Consider the following 20,720-nt stretch of genomic DNA (forward strand, 5'->3'; position numbering starts at 1 on the left):
TTTTGGAGTTTAAGACCATGAGAATTAGGCCAGGCGTGGTGGCTCGTGCCCATAATCTCAGCACTTTGGGAGGCCTAAGTGAGAGGATCCTTTGAGCTCAGAAGTTCAAGACCAGCCTGGACAATGTAGTGAGACCCTGTCTCTGGGGGGGAGGGGGGAAGAAGCCATGAGGACTTACATGCTTCCCACCCAGTGGATGCTGCCCCTCACCACCAGGTTGCTGCAGGTTGATTTGGAGAAAGATGAACGAGAGACTGATAAGTCTCAAGTGACAGAGCCTCCTCGCTAGTTGGTTTAGCCACTAATTCCCTCCTTGCAATTGCTTTTTTTTTTTTTTTTTTTGAGATGGAGTCTTACTCTGTCTTCCAGGCTAGAGTTCTGTGGCGTGATCTCGGCTCACTGCAAACTTAGTCCCCTGGGTCCAGACGATTCTCCTGCCACAGCCTCCCGAGTAGCTGGGATTACAGGTGTGCACCACAATATCTGGCTAATTTTCGTTTTTTGTTTTTTTTTTTTAAGTAGAGATGGGGTTTTACCATGTTGGCCAGGCTGGTCTCGAACTTCTGACCTCAAGCCATCTGTGCTGGGATTACAGACGTGAACCACCGCGTCTGGCCCCTTACAATTGCTTTTACACAATAGTGTGTACACCCTCAGAGAGGAGGAAGAACTTCTTTTGTAACAAGTACTTGCTGCCATCTTTGAGGCAAAGAATTTGAGGGATAAAGTAAAGTATCTATCAGCACCAGGAAACAATTATATATAGAGAGAATTGCAGTGCGCTTGATCTTTTCCCCATCCATTGTAAATATAACTTAGAAAGGATGTGCCGTAATTTATTTAGATCTTAGAAAAAAAGTTACAAGCACATGGGTATACGCTGAAATGATGTTATTAATAGTAAAAGACTGAAAACAATCTAAGTGTTTATAGGGTACTAGTTAAAGTTTAGAACATTCCTATAATAGAATAAGGCCAACAAATAAATGAGAAAACTTTATGTACTGATATGAATGATCTGAGATAAATTGTAAAGGAAGAAAAGGTTTAGAGCAGTGTTTATAGTATTCTACCATTTGTATTAAAATGGGGGAAAGAATGTATTTATGTATCTGCTGTATATGTATAAAATGTCTTGAAAAATATCTATTAGGTCACCTCAAGGTAGGAGAACAGATTGCAGTTAGAGGTGGAAAAACAATGAGGTGCAAGAGCCTGAGGTAGCACCCTGCCTACTTAGCTTTTGCTAAGCTCTGCCAGTGTCTAAACTGGGTTGTCAAAATTGATAAGGAACTCAAAAAACCTTAGTGTGATGACATAAGCTGGGGCTAATTTTGGCTTATCTTCATGATTTAGTAACTAGGTAAGAAAAAATGCGTCGAATCCTTACGCGACCCCTGTTTTCCTTGGCTCCCCTACTTCAGTCTTCACCACTGTCTTTATAAGCCAAAGACTCCTTTGTTTCAAATGAGACAATGCATGTAAAGTGTTTAGAGCAGTGCCTGGCACTGGTATCCAGTATCCATTAAGTAGTACCTATACTTATAACTGCAGATGAGGTGGGAGGAAAGGGAGCACACTTAAAACCAATGCCCTGAGATTGTCAGTATTTTCAGTTATTACAAAAACAGGTTTGCACCATTCTGGATGGATATGTAATGATAACTATATCACACCATTTTACTCTGGGAATTTATCCTCATAACCTCAGGATCTGTACTGAGATGCAGCTTCAAATAATGTTCAACAGAACACTGCTTATAGCAGTAAAACATTAGAAACTACCTAAAATATACAATGGGGGTTTGCATGAGCAAACTGTAGAATACTGTATTGTGATTAAAAATAAGAAACTCAAAGTTAGAAAATGCATGGACAGAGAGAAGTTGCTGAGTTTTTTACGGATTCTTTTAATAATACATAAAATATTTGGGGATCGTTACCTATACAGTGGAATATGACAGTTGTGCTATTCAGAAGTATGAATGCTAATTTCCCCACTTCAAATGATGGGTGTTTTGGCTCAAGAAACAACAAGCATCTTCAGGACAGTTGTTACTTGCTTAAATAATGGGTTGGAGAAACTGGTTTGAGAGCGCTTGCTGGACCAGTAACTGGTTTCTTCTGGTGAGCCCAGACTGATAGCCTACCTATGTGATATTTTTCTCTTCTGAATAATGATAAGCATGAAATATCATTCCTGTGTTGGCTTTAACTAATTTTTCATTAATTGATTGGATAAGGTTGGATATAAAATGAATATGGATATAAAAAGAATTATGAATATAAAAAGAATTATGGCACATTTGAAGCTTTGCATTAACTTTAGCTTCTGCCACTTTGAAGTTCTTTAGTACATGGATTAGTAGAAAACAGAATTGAGGAAAAAAAAAAAACCCTTCATTTTCCTCTCTCTTTACCTTCTGACTCTTAAGAACCAATTTTTTTTTTTTGAGACAGGGTCTCGCTCTGTTGCCCAGGCTAGAGTGCAGTGGCACGATCTTGGCTTACTGCAGCCTCCGCCTCCTGGGTTCAAGCAATTCTCCTGCCTCAGCCTCCGGAGTAGCTGGGACTACAGGCACCGCCACCACACCCAGCTAATTTTTGTAGTTTTACTAGAGATGGGATTTTACCATATTGACCAGGATGGTCTTGATCTCCTGACCTCTTGATTTGCCCGCTGCAGCCTCCCAGAGTGCTGGGATTACAGGTGTGAGCCACCCACCCGGCCGAACCAATGCTTTTAAAAAGAAAAATGAGATAGAAATATGGAAACCAAAACATGTTGTTGTTCACTTCCCAGTTACGGAGTGTTGTGTTTCCCACTATAGCATTATTCAGACCTCCCTGATGTGTTAAGGTAGATTAGTCTTTGTCCAGTTTCTTTTACAATTCATTTTTAGAGTTCCCCTGACTAACTCATCAGTTCTAAGTTGTAAGAATGACTCTGCCACTGTTTCCTGTGGGCATAGGGCAATAATGTGCACATGAAATGCAGAATTCATCGTGGCTCTATTGCTGTGGTGGTATTCTATTTAATAATTGCAGAGGACTTGTGCCAATATAGCTTCTGGGCCCACTTCTTTATTTCTAGGAGGTAACGAGGCAGCATTTCTAGAACTGAGATGAGTTAAGATATGGTAGTCCCTTGCAGGACTAAACACAGTGTTTGTCCTGCTTTTTGAGGTCTGAGTTTATTTAAGCAAAGAGTAACAGGATTCTTTACTGTAGTGAATGTGGTTTTCTACATTTAAGTAAATGTGGTTTTATTGGAATGAATCATTGCTCTTCTAAATGTATTGTTGTATTCTCTTTTCTTACAGGGGCCAGATCATCAAACAATTTTATTTAACCATGGTGCAGTTCAGAATATTGCTCACCTACTAACCTCACTGTCCTACAAAGTAAGATGTTAAAAATTGTGGCCAGATTTTTATACCTTGTTTGTGATGTCTAGAAAGAGACCCACGTATTTTTATTGCTTCTTTGATAATTGTGATCAAAAGTAGTATTTTATCAGTGAAATGTTATAGGGCATCATTTTAGCTATAGAATGCTCTGAAAAATAAAAAAAAAGGCTGCCCTTGCATCTCTGTGTTTTTTAGAATACAGTTGTACCATGAGTTCTTATTGATTTACACCCATTAAATAGATTTCAAATCCTTTTTGGGAGGTACCAGTGCCGTCATGCCCGAAGTATAGAAGCAGTGACTTTCTATATCAAGAAAGACATTTAATTTCATATTTGAGACCTTTATTTAACCACAGTGTCTCAGACTTAGCATATTCCTGCATACACATCAACATTTAAAATATGTTATGTTGTGTACTTTGAGTTAAAAAGTAAAGAGTTTTCAGACTTACTAATTAAATTTTCTTTATTGTCTTTTATATATAAAAGGAAGCAGTGTCATATTACCAGGTGTTGAGTTAAAACCTTGGCCATTCATTGTTGTCCATCTACACGTTGTAGCAAATATTGACATGTAGTCCTTATTGTGTCACATTAGAGTTGGGTATTGCAGGAGTTTGTTGCAGAACAGGGGAGCAGTCATTTTTGTCTTCTGTCCTCTTGCAGTGACTCCATTCTGCCCTTTTAGTCTTTAAATTTATTTCAGGTAGGGTCTACTGATGTGTGTGTTTTCCCTACCTCAGCTATCTAGTTTAGTCTTGGTAAAGAGCTCATAAGGATAGGAATGGGGAGTGGAACTGACTTCAAACTAGCCAGAGGCAGGGGAAAGAAATATATACTGAGAGCTACCTCCTCTTTACTGTGCCATGCAGAGGCTAAACCAGTCAGCACTTGCACATCAAAAAACAGTTGTTCAGGTGGCTGTTTATTGTTCCTTTACTTCATCTCCTCTAGCTTCATTAATTCCCCCAGCTCTTCCTCCATTTCTCCTATCTTTTCTGCACTAGACTTCCTTATTTACTATAATGATTTGAAAAACCTACAGGTTGTGGAAAGGGTACTAGTCTGTTAACATTACTCTTCTGCCAGGGTTTGCTGTATTACCAAAGTGCCATTAGTATATTCTAGGTTCCTCCTGTGGCCACGTACTAGTGCTGCAGAGCATTGCCCAGGTGAGGGGCTTCATACCCCAGCTACCTATCTTGTGAGTGCTTGTCAAACTCAGGTTCCACATTAAAACATCATGTGTAGACTCAGGCTTGGAAGTGAGGATTAGATTGGATTAGAATGGAAAGAATTTTAAAAAATACACATCTCTTAGGAGCTTCTGGAAATTGTAAAGCACATTATATATGGTTAAGAGATTGGTCCTTGGTATTATCCCAAACCAAGTATCACCTAGTTCTGAGGAATACTAGCACAATTCATGGGTATTTTAAAAATTAGTGCTTCTTAAATTTTATTGTAACATTGTTTCCTCTCCTTCTGTTCCTTCGCTCCATTCCATGCATAAGAGTACTCTTTTTTTTTTTTTTTTTTTTTTTGCCTTGAAAGGCACTTGGTAATTAATTGTTATTAAGTTCTCTTTGTCTTACCAACTGTATTTTGTAGTTTTTTTTAACTTTGATTAGAGATTTGTCTAGTTGAATTTAAATTGCTACTTCCTCATTTTTTTCTATTACTTCAAAATTAGTTTTAACTTTTATAGTTAATTTTAACTTACTGTGCTCTTCAGCTATACAGGTGTTATTGTTATGTCTTTAAGGCCTGTTAGTATTTTAAGCAGATTTACTTAATTTTTTAGAAGAATTTAGATTCTGAGACATTAGCATTTGCATTTGCAAAATTAAAATAAATGCATTTTTTGTTTGTTCATTTATTTTTACAGGTTCGAATGCAAGCACTGAAATGTTTCTCAGTTTTAGCTTTTGAAAACCCCCAGGTATCGATGACCCTGGTAAATGGTAGGCTGGAGCTTTCAGTGGCACCTACATGATTTAATTGATGAACTTTGTAGATTTGAAGAATTTCCTTAATCATTGTTGTTTGTTTTATTTCTAGTTTTGGTTGATGGAGAATTGTTACCACAGATTTTTGTGAAGATGTTACAGAGGGATAAGCCTATTGAGATGCAGCTCACATCAGCAAAATGGTAAAAGTCAGGACAATTGGGAAGAAAGACAGTGCTTTATCAATATCTTAGAGTATTTTTGGACAGCTTGTTGCTTGCTTCCAATCCCCGTTTTATTTTGGGATTTTGAAATTTGAAAGTCAGAGTTCCATCCCACATTTTCTTAAATGGATGTGAGTTTTTTATACTCAGCTTGTTACTAGTAGTATGCAGAACAGGAACACTCATATAACATTTGAGACTGTCTTCAGAAAATTACTTTATTACATCCTCAAACTACTGTCCTTGTACTTCAGTTGAAATAATACTGAATTAGATTAAATTTAACCAACCTATACTATGCTAAGTATTAGCCAGGGAACTATAAGATATAGAAATATGGAATGAGAATTAGTTGAAGTTGATAACCACGGGATGATTTCAGAGAACGTGGCTTCCTCATCTTTCGAGGAAAACACACACACACACACACAAATCTTCATAAAATTGTGATGGTTTGTAAGATATTTATGCAAAGTTTTTTTTTTTCTTTTTTTTTTTTGAGACAGAGTCTCACTCTGTCACCCATGCTGGAGTGCAGTGGCATGATCTCGGCTCACTGCAACCTCCACCTCCCGGGTTCAAGCAATTCTCCTGCCTCAGCCTCTTCAGTAACTGGGATTACAGGCACGTGCCACCACACCTGGCTAATTTTTGTATTTTTAGTAGGGACAGGGTTTCACCATGTTGGTCAGGCTGGTCTCAAACTCCTGACCTCGTTATCCCAGAGTGCTGAGATTACGGGCATGAGCTACCGTGCCCGGCTGCAGAGTTTTTATTAGCACAATGTCTGGCTTATGTAAGCATTCAGTGCATGTTCGGTAATTATCAGTACATGAAATGGATGTGTTCAGCACTTGTGTAGGGTTCTATGCTCAGTTTAATCTTAGTATTTAAGCTGTGGTTCTAATATTTTGGTGAGAATTTGGCATTTTCAATTAATTACTCATGAATTGTTTGGTTTTTGTTTGTATTTTTTGCTTGCTTTTTGTCTTTAAAACTGAGCATTTGCCTCTGTCAGTAAGGTAATGTTCTCAAGTAAATGGTTTCAGAAAAACAATGTGGTAACAAGCCTCAAGATAATAACAACTACAAATATTTTAGCCCTCTACAATATAAGTAAAATAATTTTACCTATTTGTTTATAACTTGTGGTAGAAGCCAACATGGGATGTTTTAATTTTTTCCCCCATCTTGCTAAAGGAATGTAATCAAAAAGGAAATTCATTAATTTAAATTTCTGAAGCGCTTAATGTTCAGCGCCTGCCTAGGGAATACAAATTAATTATATTCTTATTCAAAGGCAGCTTACAATTGTTGTTCATTAGAACCAAATTATTGACTTGTTCCCAAAGCCACTGCTGTTAACCTCTGAATAGTTCATTTATGATGGATAGCTGTGTTACAAGTTAAATGCCTCTTCTGTGATACTTCTGCTGCATTCAGAGTTAGAATATTCCAACTTCACTTCATTTAAACTTAGATAACGTGTTAATCTTATGTTTCATTTTGAACATTTTTCCCTTTTTATTATGGAAAATTCTGACGTATAAAGAATACAACATGTGCCCAGCACCTAGCCTCAAAATGTGTCCATCATTAGGTTATTTATTTTTAAAACTATTTGGTAGGTTTTTGTTTTGTTTTTTTAATAGCTGGCTTCCCATCTGTATTTGTCAGTTAGTTTTCTTTGACAGTTAAATTGACTGAACCTCCGAAAAGCGAATTGTCAAAATCTTCACTCTCAAGATAAGTGATATTATTTGGTTTTCGATTTTTTTATAAAATCTTAAAAAGTTAAATAATTTTTCATGTAAAGCTTTAAACTCCAAGCAAAAACTTACTTTCTGCTGTCTTATTCCAGTTTAACTTACATGTGTAGAGCTGGAGCAATTCGGACAGATGATAACTGTATTGTATTAAAGGTAAGCTAATTAATTATCTTTAAAATGTGAAAATTATCCAGTTATGTGTTAAATATCAGTATTGATATTCATATTTCATTTTACACATTTATCATTATAGTACGTGTGCATGGCATAGAATAATATTAAAAGACCATGCTTTCTTTTCATTGGATGTCATATAGTTTTTAAAAATTGATTTTAGATGTGTTTTGAAAGTCAACGTGAAATAATTCTTTCATTGTCACAGCCTTTTCATTTTATGGTAATTAGGAGGATGTGGAAATTGTAAAAGTGTACAATTCAGGTGGAATAGAAAATATATTTTGTTCTTGATTGTCATTAAATTTGTATTACAGTTTTAGAGGCAGTTTGCTATTTTTGCAGAAAAAGACTTTATATCATTCTTGTAGCTGATAATCAAAAGGCATAATGAAAGACAATAAGTAGATAACACATGAAAACAAGCATTGTCATTGTGATATGTCATATACAACTTGAATTTAGAAAAACCTAGAGAAAAGACCAGCCCTAAAAGTCCTAAAACCTGGGATTCTGGTTTTAGCACTTCCACCTCTGACTGGACATCCTTTATTCTTTTGATGCCTCGGACTCCAGATTATGAAAATTGAAGCATTAATTCCTGCTCATCTATGCCACAGGGTTACTGTGAGGATAACAATATATTAAATACATTAAAATGTCTTATTAGCTATAAAAAATTAAGTATAAATAAATTGATCATGTGTCATTTGATAAATATGAGATCTCACATTATGATGTGAGAGGTGATCCCAAGGATAAAAGAGCACAAAGAAAACTAATATTTGCTTTAGTCTTTGAGGAAGACAATTAATTTAATGAGATCTGAACACTCCCTAAGTAAACAACTCTGCATAGAGTGCCACGGCCTTCCATAGCAATTATCTTGATTTATTTACTTCTCTAACCTTCCTCTTTTTCTGCATTGGTAAAATGTTAGTAGTATATTCTTCATGTAGTAGTCATGAGCATTAAATTAAATAATTCATGAATTTATGGTATCAATAAATATTAGTAACTAGTAATGTTAGGGAAAAAAGTAACTAGTAATGTTAGGGTTGAATTGTAAAGCTTCTTCTAGCCTAATAGGAAATTAGTAGTGAACGATAAAGTGCCAAGCTCTGTGGTAAAAGATTTAATAGAAACTTATATATAAAAGAGCAAAGCACAGTTGCCTGCAATATTTGAGGAAGACTTTCTATAATAATAACATTTCAATTTCTACTTCCACATTGTCCTTTCAAGTGGATCCATCAGGCTTAGAAATAGTAAATGTCATTTGAGACCAGCCTGGTCAATCTGGTGAATCCCTGTCTCTACTAAAAATACAAAAATTAGCCGGGCGTGGTGGTGAGCACCTGTAATCCCAGCTACTCAGAAGGCTGAGGAAGGAGAATTGCTTGAATCCAGGAGGCAGAGGTTGCAGTGAGCCGAGATCGCGCCGTTGCACTCCAGCCTGGGTGACAGAGTGAGACTCCGTCTCAAAAAAAAAAAAAAAAAGAAAAAGAAATAGTAAATGTCTGGAATATTTTTGTTGAGAACCTAATGTAGGTAAGTTACCAAAACCATTGCCAAGATTTTTGAGGGACCTCAGAAGTAAAATTGGACTCGTGGATACCACTACTAATTCCAGCAAGTTCTTGGGAGAAAACCTAGCAACTGTGAATGATACGCTTCACTCACATTATAGTAGAACTGGTGGAATCTGAGTAATGGTAAGATCACTGCAGGTTTTTTTTTTTTTTTTTGAGACAGTCTCGCTTAGTCGCCCAGGCTGGAGTGCAGTGGCGCGATCACGGCTCACTGCAAGCTCCGCCTCCCGGGTTCACGCCATTCTCCTGCTTCAGCCTCCCGAGTAGCTGGGACTACAGGCGCCCGCCGCCTCGCCCGGCTAATTTTTTGCATTTTTAGTAGAGACGGGGTTTCACAGTGTTAGCCAGGATGGTCTCGATCTCCTGACCTTGTGATCCGCCCGCCTCGGCCTCCCAAAGTGCTGGGATTACAGGCGTGAGCCACCGCGCCCGGCAGATCACTGCAGTTTTAAAGCTGTATTTTGTTTTGGCAACTGTAGGTATGACTCCCCAAACCAAAAAATAAACCATATTACTCACTAATGAAGAGATAGCATACTTTTCCTAAGGCAAAATCATTCCTGATTAAACTGCTGGGTCTCTTTTAGGTAAATAAATAGATGGATGGGGCAGAACCATTAGACATGATTTGTTAGAGATTCTTAAATGTCTTTTACAAAGTTGTACAATAGAACTTGTCTTACCGGTCCCAAAAGCCTAATTAGAATTTGTTTTAATATACTTTGATGTGTGAGTAGAGTTTATTGTGCCAGTACAAATGATTAATCTGTACTGAATTTTGCTTGTTTTTGCATTTAAAAAAAATCTTTTATGCTCTGGAAGTCAGTAAAGGAAATATTTGATCACAAACATTACTCCTGATAAAAGCTATTGAGTTGATTCAGTCACTATATGCTTAAGCTTTTACCTTTACCAAAAAGCAAATAATTAATCTCACTACCTTTCAGACATTACCTTGTTTGGTTCGAATGTGCAGTAAGGAGAGATTACTAGAGGAGAGAGTTGAAGGAGCTGAGACACTTGCCTATCTGATTGAACCAGATGTTGAGCTACAGAGAATCGCTAGCATAACTGATCACCTCATTGCCATGCTTGCTGATTATTTCAAGTATCCCAGCTCAGTGAGTGCCATCACTGATATTAAAAGGGTATGTTATTTTCCTTTTTTAGCAGCTCAATGGAGATTTTTTAGTTTTTCTTATTGTTCACAGTTTTGAACCAATTGATAACTACAGCTCAAAGCCCTTTTAAATAAAGGATCTTTTATCTTTGTTAACATAGATAATATTGCTTTGTAAGTTTTTGAATCCAAGTTGTTTAATATTTATTGTCAGGAAGTTTTTACTGAGCAGATAAGCAGTAAAGAAAATTGCATCCTGACTCCTAACTAAACCTCAAAAATAGTGGATTCTCCAAGCTGGGTATTGATATAACTGTATAGTCTTATGCTTGGTCATGGAATCATCTCTGTTTTTATATTCTCATTCTTTAGGTCAGGAGTAATCTTTTTGTTACAGGAGACTAAGTTGTCCCATGTTACTTTCCATCACAGTCTTTCTGTTTTGTTACCTTTCCTTATCTTCTCTTTTTTCCAGTTTCATACTGTGCTTTGGACCTGCTAGTGATAGCTAAAGCATCATTTAGTCTCGAATTTGGGACCAAAAAGGCCAAATTGTGCTTTTTCTGAAAAATCTAAGTTCCTTAGAATACATAGATATTTATTTTGACTTGTTGCATCTCGGCCTATTTGCCTTATCCATTTCTTTAAGCGTAGGCCATGAACATTCTGTAAGAGAAAGTTTATTCAAGGAGGCCATGGTAGAGAGAATATTGCCTCTTAATTAGTAACCAGTACTGTTTCATGAATGTAACTGTATTTTTCATGCCAGTGGTTCCAATGGTAGCTATTCTTTTGACCTCTCCCTCATGCTTTTGAATTTCAAAAAACCCCATCTGGTAGGCAGTTGTTCATTTGGCATTTAACGTTGAAAATAAAGCAGACTATTAAGGGTATATCTTTACTCTCTTAAGAGCCTAAAATAACCTTCATTGGTATTTGCATTAGTAATGTACTCTACCCTCTGGGTATTAAACTTATGTGTCTGCTCTTCTTTCACTAGTGGTGTTTTTCCAGTAGAAGTGATTGGTTACATACATTTAACCAGTTGCCTTGTCTGTTTTCCTTCTGGTCGTTTTTTCACACTGACACTATATCTCACCAATATAAAGATACATGAGCAACCCTTAACTACTGCCTCATGAACACCCTGAGTTGACCACCCAGGAAGGCAAAAAAATGTCTTGATGGCCATGAGAGTAAGGAAACATAATTTTGAGAACATGTAGCCTATGCATATGCAAATCATTTAACTAGTACGTAGATCATCCCTTCTATTAGTTTTTCCATTTCATTTCCATCAGTAAAACTGTAACAACAATAATCCTTAAAAATGACTTCCTAATACCAAACTTAAGTAATAGTTTGTTTTGTCATCTTTATTTTTGATGATGGATTATCCAAAGGTTTCTGACCCCAAAAGTATAGACACTAGACCCATAAAGAGAAATCTTCACATGTTAATAAATTTGTGATTTTCATGATATATTAGTTCAAGTCAGTATTATATCTCAATTTATGACTAGAACGTAGTTAAGACTTTTAGATAATGTTAGAACTTATCAAAGTGAGTATTCTGTATTGGGAAGTTGTTCCTATAATCCATCAGTGTCTGCTTTGAACAAAAGTTTTGGAGCTATTAAGAATTGCTTTCAGAGCCACCCCAAATTATATATATATGTAAAATATATATATATAGTCTTTTGCATTTTGTGGAATTTTTTGTTACCTATGTTATATTACCCAACTGAATTTCTCCATCTTCACGCACAGTCAGTGACAACTAAAATTCTCCTCACTGATCAAGCTATACCACTGTCAGTGTTTTCTAGCTAATAATACCAGTTAGCTCTTTAGGAATTTTCAGAAGAGGATCTCAGAATGTTATGAACAACACCTACATCATCGGATGAGTGAACCTTTCCAAAGTAACTTCTTTGGGGAAAGTGGTATTCATTTGGATGATTACATTAAGGCTTTTAGTTATGAGATTATTTATATTATTGGTAGACTTTGTATAGTTACTTGGTCATAGTCGGTCATCGAAAGTATCCTGAAAATATGCTTCTGTTTTATTTTTACAGTAGTTTGGTGATCAAGTTTATAGAAGAGTTGATAATTAGTTATGCATGTTTAAAGATAGCATTATTTACTTCATGCTGATAATTTTGATGATGCTCTTGAAAAAACCCATACCCAACATAAGTCTCAGATAACTGTAATAGATAGTAATGGTTACCATCGTATACAGTTTGTTAAGCGTTTTCACAATGGGTTCTCTTTTTCTAAAAGCTTTTTATTTTTTTAATTTTTATTTATTTGTTTTTGAAGTGGAGTCTCGCTCTGTTGCCCAGGCTAGAGTGCAGTGGTGTGATCTCGGGCTCACTACAACCTCTGCCGCCTGGGTTCACACCATTCTCCCACCTCAGCCTCCCTAGTAGCTGGGACTACAGGCATCTGCCACCACGCCTGGCTCATTTTTTTGTATTTTTAGTAGAGACGGGGTTTTACTGTGTTAGCCAGGATGGTCTTGATCTCCTGACCTCGTGATCCGCCCGACTCGGCCTCCCAAAGTGCTGGGATTACAGGCATGAGCCACCGCGTCCGGCCTCTAAAAGCTTTTTAAATGCCAAAATTAGGCCAGCACTACTCTTAATGTTTCAGAAAATTAGGGAAAACCTCCTAAAGACATTGTTGCGATATCATTCAGGTTATCAGCTGTAGTCCGGGGCTAGAGAAGTCTAGGTGTGCCTTCTTTTGAAGGAGAACATTTCAAAGAGCTGCTGCAAGCAAGCTTTAGTGCCACTAAAGCTACCATTTAGGAACACTAAATTTTTCAGAGTCAGAGATTCACAGTGGTTTTTCATATATCAGTGTCAAATGTAGTGTTCACTTTTAGATAGAAGCATACCGTGTGCATTTTAGGTCACATTGATACGAACACTGCAAGGTCTCAGTCTTATGTGAACAGAATCCAAAAATAACTGGGAAATGTAGTTAGTGACTGGGAAATTCACTAAAATCTAAAAGTTGTTAACTTTTTTTTCCTTCAAGTCAGTTAATGTTATTGAAAGTTTAATTTATGGACTGAGTTGGAACATATCCTTTTTTTCCCCATAGCTTGATCATGATTTAAAACATGCTCACGAACTCCGCCAGGCTGCATTCAAGCTCTATGCCTCTCTTGGAGCAAATGATGAAGACATCCGGAAGAAGGTGAGTCTGGGAGAGGGGCGTCCCCCAGTCCTGACAGCCAGCAGGCAGGGAGTGACGTCAACCTGAAAGTCGTGGTGAAGAGCACTAACAGTGACTGTTTGAATATATTAAAGCAGAGTGACTAAAGGCATAATTGAAGAATGAATGGGACCCGGATTTGGGGGGTTGTTTGTTTGTTTTTAGAACATAGAGTGGCATGGCCGTGCTGGAATGACAAGTAACTGGCGTGCTTTTTTTTGTGTCATTAATATGAATTATTATGTTGCACATTTTTGCATGTGTTCTGATAAAAATCAATTCTAGCACTGTGAAGCTTCAGACACCTTGAAAGTCCTAACATTAGAATTGTAAATGTTATTTATGGAAATACCTTCCAATGCTATTGAGAAATTCAAATCTCTATTGTATATTGTTCTTTGATATGTGGCTTAGTTTTCTGTTTTGATTTTTTTTGCTACTGTGCAAGTTTAATGTGAATAAAATCTTTGTGGAATGATGATTTTATGTTTAGTGAGTGGTCATCTGAATTTTCCAGCTCCCCAGAAAATGTATGCACTTGTATAGCACCCTTATGTTACTAAAGCCTAGTCTTACACTGAACTCATGTTCTTGATGAGAATACTTCTTGATGAGGAGTATAGTGGTAAGTAAGCTCTGACTTGGCTGCCTCCACAAACCAAAAGCTGGAACTTACCGCTCAAAAACATGTATAACCTAATAAATTCTACACAAGGCTTTCAGGACCATCAGAGAGCAAAACCACATGTTCTGTCTTGAGGAGCCATAGCAGAAAGAGCAGATTACTCATTATTTACTGAACATGATGATTTATTAAATCTGCCTATCTGCATTAGTATTTTAAGGAGCACTGTGAGAGAAATCACAAAGTATTAGAGTTTATCATGATTCAGATAAGTTCTTCAGGCCTGTAGAAAGAGGAGTATGGAACAACCTTACATTTGTTGAAATAACTTGAAAAGGAACCATTTCCTGAAGAAACTGAAGTAATAGCAATAAGATTTGATGTGTGAGTAGCTTTGATTTAAAATCAATGCACAAAGCACAACTAATAAATTGAATGTTTCCATGTACCTCACTTTATTTCAGTTAACAAGATATTTTGACTTGAAGTGTTTTTAGTATATCCCTATGAAAATCATTTTTGGTACATCTAAGTTTTCATTTATAAACTTTTATTTCAAAGCAAACATACTAATCATATGATACATATATGATTTATGGATGTTGATGTTAATGTTCAGTTTAGATATGTGGTGTATTGCAAGGAGAGAGGCTTTTATAACAATAGATTTGAACATTTTTAAAAAATTGGACTGTATAACTTAAATACACAATTATTTGGTTTGGGATGGTTATTAGGGCCCGTTAGAAACAGGAGAAGTATTTTACCCATTCTTAAAGCTCTAAAAAGCCATCTCATGGACTGAAAGGTAGATAGACAGATAGACCACAATGGGAAATAGGATGTCCATTTGTACTTCTTTGTACTTTTTTGTTAATAAACTGTTGTTTTGGAATTAATGACTTAATTTGTGATATCATGTTCTAGAAATATTTGCAACATGACAGTCTGATCAGTAGTCTATTAAAACTTGTATTCATAATGTGTATAATTTCCTGGTAAGGCTAACTCCTGATCATTTCTGTAGAAAGATGACAAATAAAGAAAAAGTTATAATTATTAATTATAGTTTTTTGTGTGGTAAAGCAAAGATACTGTGATATGTAATGGGGATTATATAACATTTTAAGGAAGATATTTAATTTCTGGGAAATTAAGTGTTTGAATAATTTACAGTTCATAGTAACTACTAAAGAGAGAAATTGTAAAATGGAAACTATAAAGTAATTTTGTGATAAAATCTACTTGAAGACTGGCCATAGGAGTGGAAACATTTTATTTTCAGTGTATAAAAAATGATAAATGGTAACACTTTTCTTTTGAGTGCATTTCTATTTCCTTTTTTGTTGTTGAAATAATTATTTGGGTAGATTTTTGTTTACTTTCTCCATGAAATATTTATTTCTTATTTATACTTATGTCTTATGAACTTAACTGTATTTTTTGTGTAGATCCTTAAAGTACAATGTTTATTGTTTGATTTTTTTAAGTGGAATATTTATGCTTGCCAAGATGGAATTTCAGTTAACTGAGTCAGTAAGTAGAGAAACTGAGTTAATGAGTGGAGAATCTCTGAAAGAAATTTAAAGGACTGTAGATCTACTTCTCCAATTCCTACTTCTCCCTGTCAAAAACCCACAAAATGTTTGTTTGTTTCAGGAGAAAAACATGAAATGTTCAGTTGGTCTGCCATTTAAATTAAAATTGGGAACATAATTCAATACGTTCAGTAAATAATATGTATCCTAGTGCCCTATTATGGCCAGTTAAGGAAAGGCAGAATGAAGAAGAGAAAATAAGAGCAAAATAGAGACAATGACAGGTATACACAGTAGTAAAGGAGAAGGACACTGGCCTCTCTGCATATAATTGTGTCTCTTTTACTGCTTCTAAAGATGTCTGAAGGTCTGCTGTGTTTTCATTTCTTGATACCTTCTCTTTGGGCCAGAGAAAATTAAGCTGACAATGGAATGTGACCTGTAGATCAGAGATTTAGCGCCCCTGCTTTGAAGCGGTGTTGGTGTATTCCCACAAATAAACCAACTGTATAACATTCCCTGGAACTTAATAAGCATTCAATAAATATTTGTTGAATAAATATAGAAATGAAAATGCAGAAATCATACACAGAGTGACATTTTCTTTAATTTGTTTGGACCTTTATCCTGTGTAGAGCAGAATTGGTATTCTAATTCTGAGTGTTGCATCCTTTATTACTCTATGGCATACTTGAAAATTTCTTAATTTATTGTGGTGTCCTGTCAGCTAGAGTGAAGGAGGGTGGTGCTGGTGGAAAGAGTTGTGCAGGGGAGAGTGAAAAATACTGGCATTTACTGTGACATGAAGAGGGAGAAGAAGCCCCAGAAAAGATGGAGGATCACTGAGCCTGGCAACAGTTGTGACCTGGCCATGTTAAGCTTAGAAGAATTCAAGTTACCTGTAATAGTTGATCCTGACTCTGAATGGATTTTGGTTAGAGAGAGTAAGAGCATAGTCAGGAATTGAGAGATCAGTGGAAGAAGGGTCCAGAACACATTAGCAGTAACTGCAGTGACAGCAGTGCCAAGTAAAAATTAGCTCTTATCTCTGCCAAAGGGAAAATCTAGTTTCTAATGATAATCTTTACCATATATTAATGCCGATTAGGAAGCAGAAGTCCAGTTAATGGAACATTAAAAATGGAAGAAGTTAAGATACGAAGCAAAATAGATCAACAAACTATTTCAAGTTCTGGCATCCCCAGTCAATGGTTAAGTCACAAGAGGCAGCAGTGGCAAACAATCCTGTAATTTTGAGATAGATTCTTCTATGACAATTAATTGCTGTTATGAAGACCATCACTTGATTAGGACCTATCGATCACCAATTAGGTTGGAAGTTGAAAAAGGATTATCTCTCTCTTACTCGTCAAGTAACTAGTAGAACTTGTTAGAAATGTTAGTGAAAATTAAGGGAAATTAGAAGTAAAGTGTGAATTAAAATTCAAGGAAATTGGTATACTAACCAGGATGTTGGTTTTATTTTTGATAAAAGTAAACACATTTCAAATGTTAAGCACGTGTTGTAACCTTCATTCCCCTGGGGCACCTGACTAATGGAGCCTTGGAGAAAGTTTTCTGCTTAAATTTGAATACTTCTATTTTAGCTGGAGATTTCTTTTGAGGAACTAGAATGTAAGCTCCATGAGGGCAGGGATTTATTTGTGTTTTGTTCATTAATGTATTCCTAGCATCTACAACACTGTCTGTGCATAGTTGACAATAAATAATTGATGAATGAATGAGTGAATGAAAAAAATGAACACACAGACAAGTGGATGAATGAGCAATATTGCATTATTAAGCACCCATTGTCTTATATGCGCCTGTTTGCATTAGGAACTTTCCTAACCTCACTAGCATTTCTGTCTGTGTGTAAAGACAGGAAATTTGAAATAGAGAAAATATACATCTGGTCATATAGTCGGGGTTTCACTATTATACTTAGCATAGAGAAAAATGCAGGAAATTCCCATTTTTTCAAGAGGCAGGCAGTCTTGAGGGCTTGTCTTCCACTTGCTTGGCTATAGGTCAAAGAAAACATGCTTTATGGTATTGTACTTGCTTCATTTCAAAATAATTTTGACCATTATTTTATCTTTCTAAATGTGTGACTTTTTAAAAGTTTGTATCATTCACACATGTGAATCTGGACCAAGTTTTCTAAGGATAAAAGTATGGTTTGGTTTATAGAAATTAACCTTTCAGGAATCAACCTGTTTGTAAGGTTTTATATATATTGATATAAAATATTTTTCTAGTTAGTATCTGATTTTTAAGATCAGTTATTCAATTCTGCATAGACTGATTGAACTACCTGCATTATATAATATTGTCCACTGGGTGGAGGGAAGGAGGCAGGCAGGGAGGGGAGATAAAGATCAAGAAGGCATAGCCTTAAAACTTAGCATTTATAACAAAACCTCAATAAGTCAGAGAAAAGTAAGGAATGAGTGACCAGTAAGAATTTGCTGAGGGCTCAGAAGTATTTAGAACCAATTAAAATGGACGTGTTTATCCATGGAGCTATCCTTGAGTCAATTTAGAATTTAATAGCTTAATTTTTGGTTATTTTAAATACTTTCTAAATGGTTTTCATTTTACATTCTCGAGAATTGAAAACATGAACTCTTAAGTTTTTGTTCCTTGAAGGAAAACAAAATTGTCCAATCACAGTGGCTTTATATGACATGTGAAGAAAGCCAAGAGTGACATTAAAAAAAAATTTTTTTTGAGAAGTATAGGCAGAAGAAAAAAAGAAAAGGAAAGCAAAGAACAAGAATTTGTCTTCTATCCTCTTTTTCCTAGCAAAGGAAGTTACGACTGCAGATCATTGTAAATATGTGATAAATGTACTTAAAATATTTAGCACAGTGTCTGCCACATAATAGGTGCTCAATAAATGGAAGCATTTATTAGGATATCTAAATAATTCATTGGGAAATTAAAAATATATATTTTTTAAGTATGTTAAAAGATGACCAACATTGAGGTGTAAATAAGAGGTTGCAATGAAGAAAGTGATTTTTATGCTATAAGTTGCTAAAACTTTATTCCAGTAAAAGAAGTTATGTTTTAGAAACATAGGCTCTTTCTGTAGAGTATTTCTTGATAACAAAATGTCTTGTTTATAATTTTATTCTAAAATTTAAAATACTAATTTTAAAAATTATTTTTATAGCACGCCCTCCAAAGCGTGTTAATAATTGGTTAAAATCTTAGATAATAGATGTCTTAAGTAAGGAGGCCAAAATCTACCTAACTTTGATCACCTAAGTATTAATGCTCATGGTTGTCAGGGATGTCATTTCTTCAGAGTCATCATTCATATAAAACCATATCCCAAAAATATATGTTCACATTTTGAACCAATGTAATTTTTTCTGTATTTTCAATGCTGTAAAATTTTAAAGCATAGTTGTAAATTTAGGTCAATCTTTCTTAATATCTTTCTGTTATCTCTAAAGATTGCTGGCTGGGCATGGTGGCTCACGCCTGTAATTCTAGCACTTTGGGAGGCTTAGGTGGGAGGATTGCTTTAGCTCAGGAGTTCAATACCAGCTTGGGGCAACATAGCGAAACTCCATCTCTACAAAAAAAAAAGCAAAAACTATCCAGGCGTGGTGCCATGCGCCTGTGGTCCCAGCTACTTGGAAGGCTGAGGTGGAAGGTTCACTTGAGCCCAGAAGGTCGAGGCTGCAGTGAGCCGTGATCACAGCATCACACCACTGTACCACTGCACCACTGCACTACAGCCTAGGTGACAGAGTCTCAAAAAAAAAAAAAAAGATTGCTGAGCATCCATTCACTTTGAACATTTTTATTTATTACTAGTTGATCTTCTGGGTAACAGTATAAATGTACCATGAATTTATATTGTTAAATATTTTGTAAAGTTTAATGATTCGAAATGGGCATTTAAAAGGCACAGCATCAAAATTTTTTATTTTTTTCTACCATGAAATCGGGCAGATGCAAGGGATTATTTCTGAGCCTTAGCCTGCATGTTGAAACAAATACCTTGTACATTTTGAAGGTTTTCCATGATACCACAGAAGTAGCACCCTTCAGGACTTGGCTCTGCTACTGAATAGCAACAAATTCATTCGGAATTCATAATTCCTTGCCTCAAACTGTGGTTAAGTTGTTAGTTACCTTCTTAAAGCAAATCCACCAAAGAATTTTATGTGAACCTTGCAACATTCATTCACAATGGTAAGTATTTTTTAAAAAATTACCATGACAGGACCAGGTTTTGCCACTTGCCCACAGTATTGAGACCTTTGGCCTTCAACATATTGAAAGAAGCAAACCTGGGAGTGATAATGCTATGTATATAATAGAGGTGTTTATAAAATAATGAATTTTTATTTCATAGTTTCATTAAATGGAGATATAAAATTGAGGGTTATGCTATTTGTGGTATGTCCTTTGTTTAAGCCATTGAAAGTATGAAGTACAAGTTGGTTTATTGTTATCTAGTTAAAAGACAGAGGTTATATACACCAAGAAATGGGCTAAAAGATCTTTATTAGATCTGTAAATCTAAAATTTGTGACTTAGTTGGATTTTCAAGAACATTCTTTCTGGAAATGAATGAAATGCTTGGAATAATTAAATATTTATGGAATAGTAGAACTTGAAAAGATTAGGATTGTGATAAGAATCAGGGATTGTTGCTGTGCTCTTTCCTATGATTAAAGTGCTAGCATAGGGGTTGGTGAACTACAACCTATGGGTACTATTACCTACATTATAATTCTGTACCTTGCAAGATAAAATTTTTTTTTGCAGTTTTTGATGGTTGGGGGAATTAAAAGAAGAAGATTTTCTGACATATGAAAAGGAAATTAAATTCAAGTTTATGTCTGTAAAGTTATATTGCCGTACGACCTTGTTGGTTTATGTGTTGACTTTTGACTGTTTTGCACTACCAAGGCAAGTTGAGTAGTTGTGACAGAATTGTATGTCCCACAAAGTCTAAAATATTTACTGCTTGGCCCTTAAAGAAAAAGTTTGCCCACCCTGTGCTAATACTGCATAGCTAACTAGAAACTTTTTTTTTTTTTTAGACGGAGTCTCGCAC

The 20,720-nt window shown here is 35.8% G+C and overlaps 1 protein-coding gene across 13 annotated transcripts in view; it reads left to right on the top strand.

The window, feature by feature from the left end:
* ARMC8 (armadillo repeat containing 8) overlaps window positions 1–20,720 on the top strand; it is a 111,148-nt gene that overhangs the window by 44,761 nt on the left and 45,667 nt on the right. For all 13 annotated transcript variants that reach the window (XM_077990928.1, XM_077990932.1, XM_077990930.1 and 10 more), the window contains 6 exons: window positions 3,324–3,404; window positions 5,301–5,376; window positions 5,474–5,564; window positions 7,447–7,507; window positions 10,068–10,268; window positions 13,358–13,453. In XM_077990928.1, coding sequence (XP_077847054.1) covers window positions 3,324–3,404; window positions 5,301–5,376; window positions 5,474–5,564; window positions 7,447–7,507; window positions 10,068–10,268; window positions 13,358–13,453 — 606 coding nt within the window. The remainder of the gene's footprint in view (window positions 1–3,323; window positions 3,405–5,300; window positions 5,377–5,473; window positions 5,565–7,446; window positions 7,508–10,067; window positions 10,269–13,357; window positions 13,454–20,720) is intronic.

Source organism: Macaca mulatta, chromosome 2 (genome assembly GCF_049350105.2).
Source record: "Macaca mulatta isolate MMU2019108-1 chromosome 2, T2T-MMU8v2.0, whole genome shotgun sequence".
Taxonomy (NCBI): Eukaryota; Metazoa; Chordata; class Mammalia; order Primates; family Cercopithecidae; genus Macaca; species Macaca mulatta.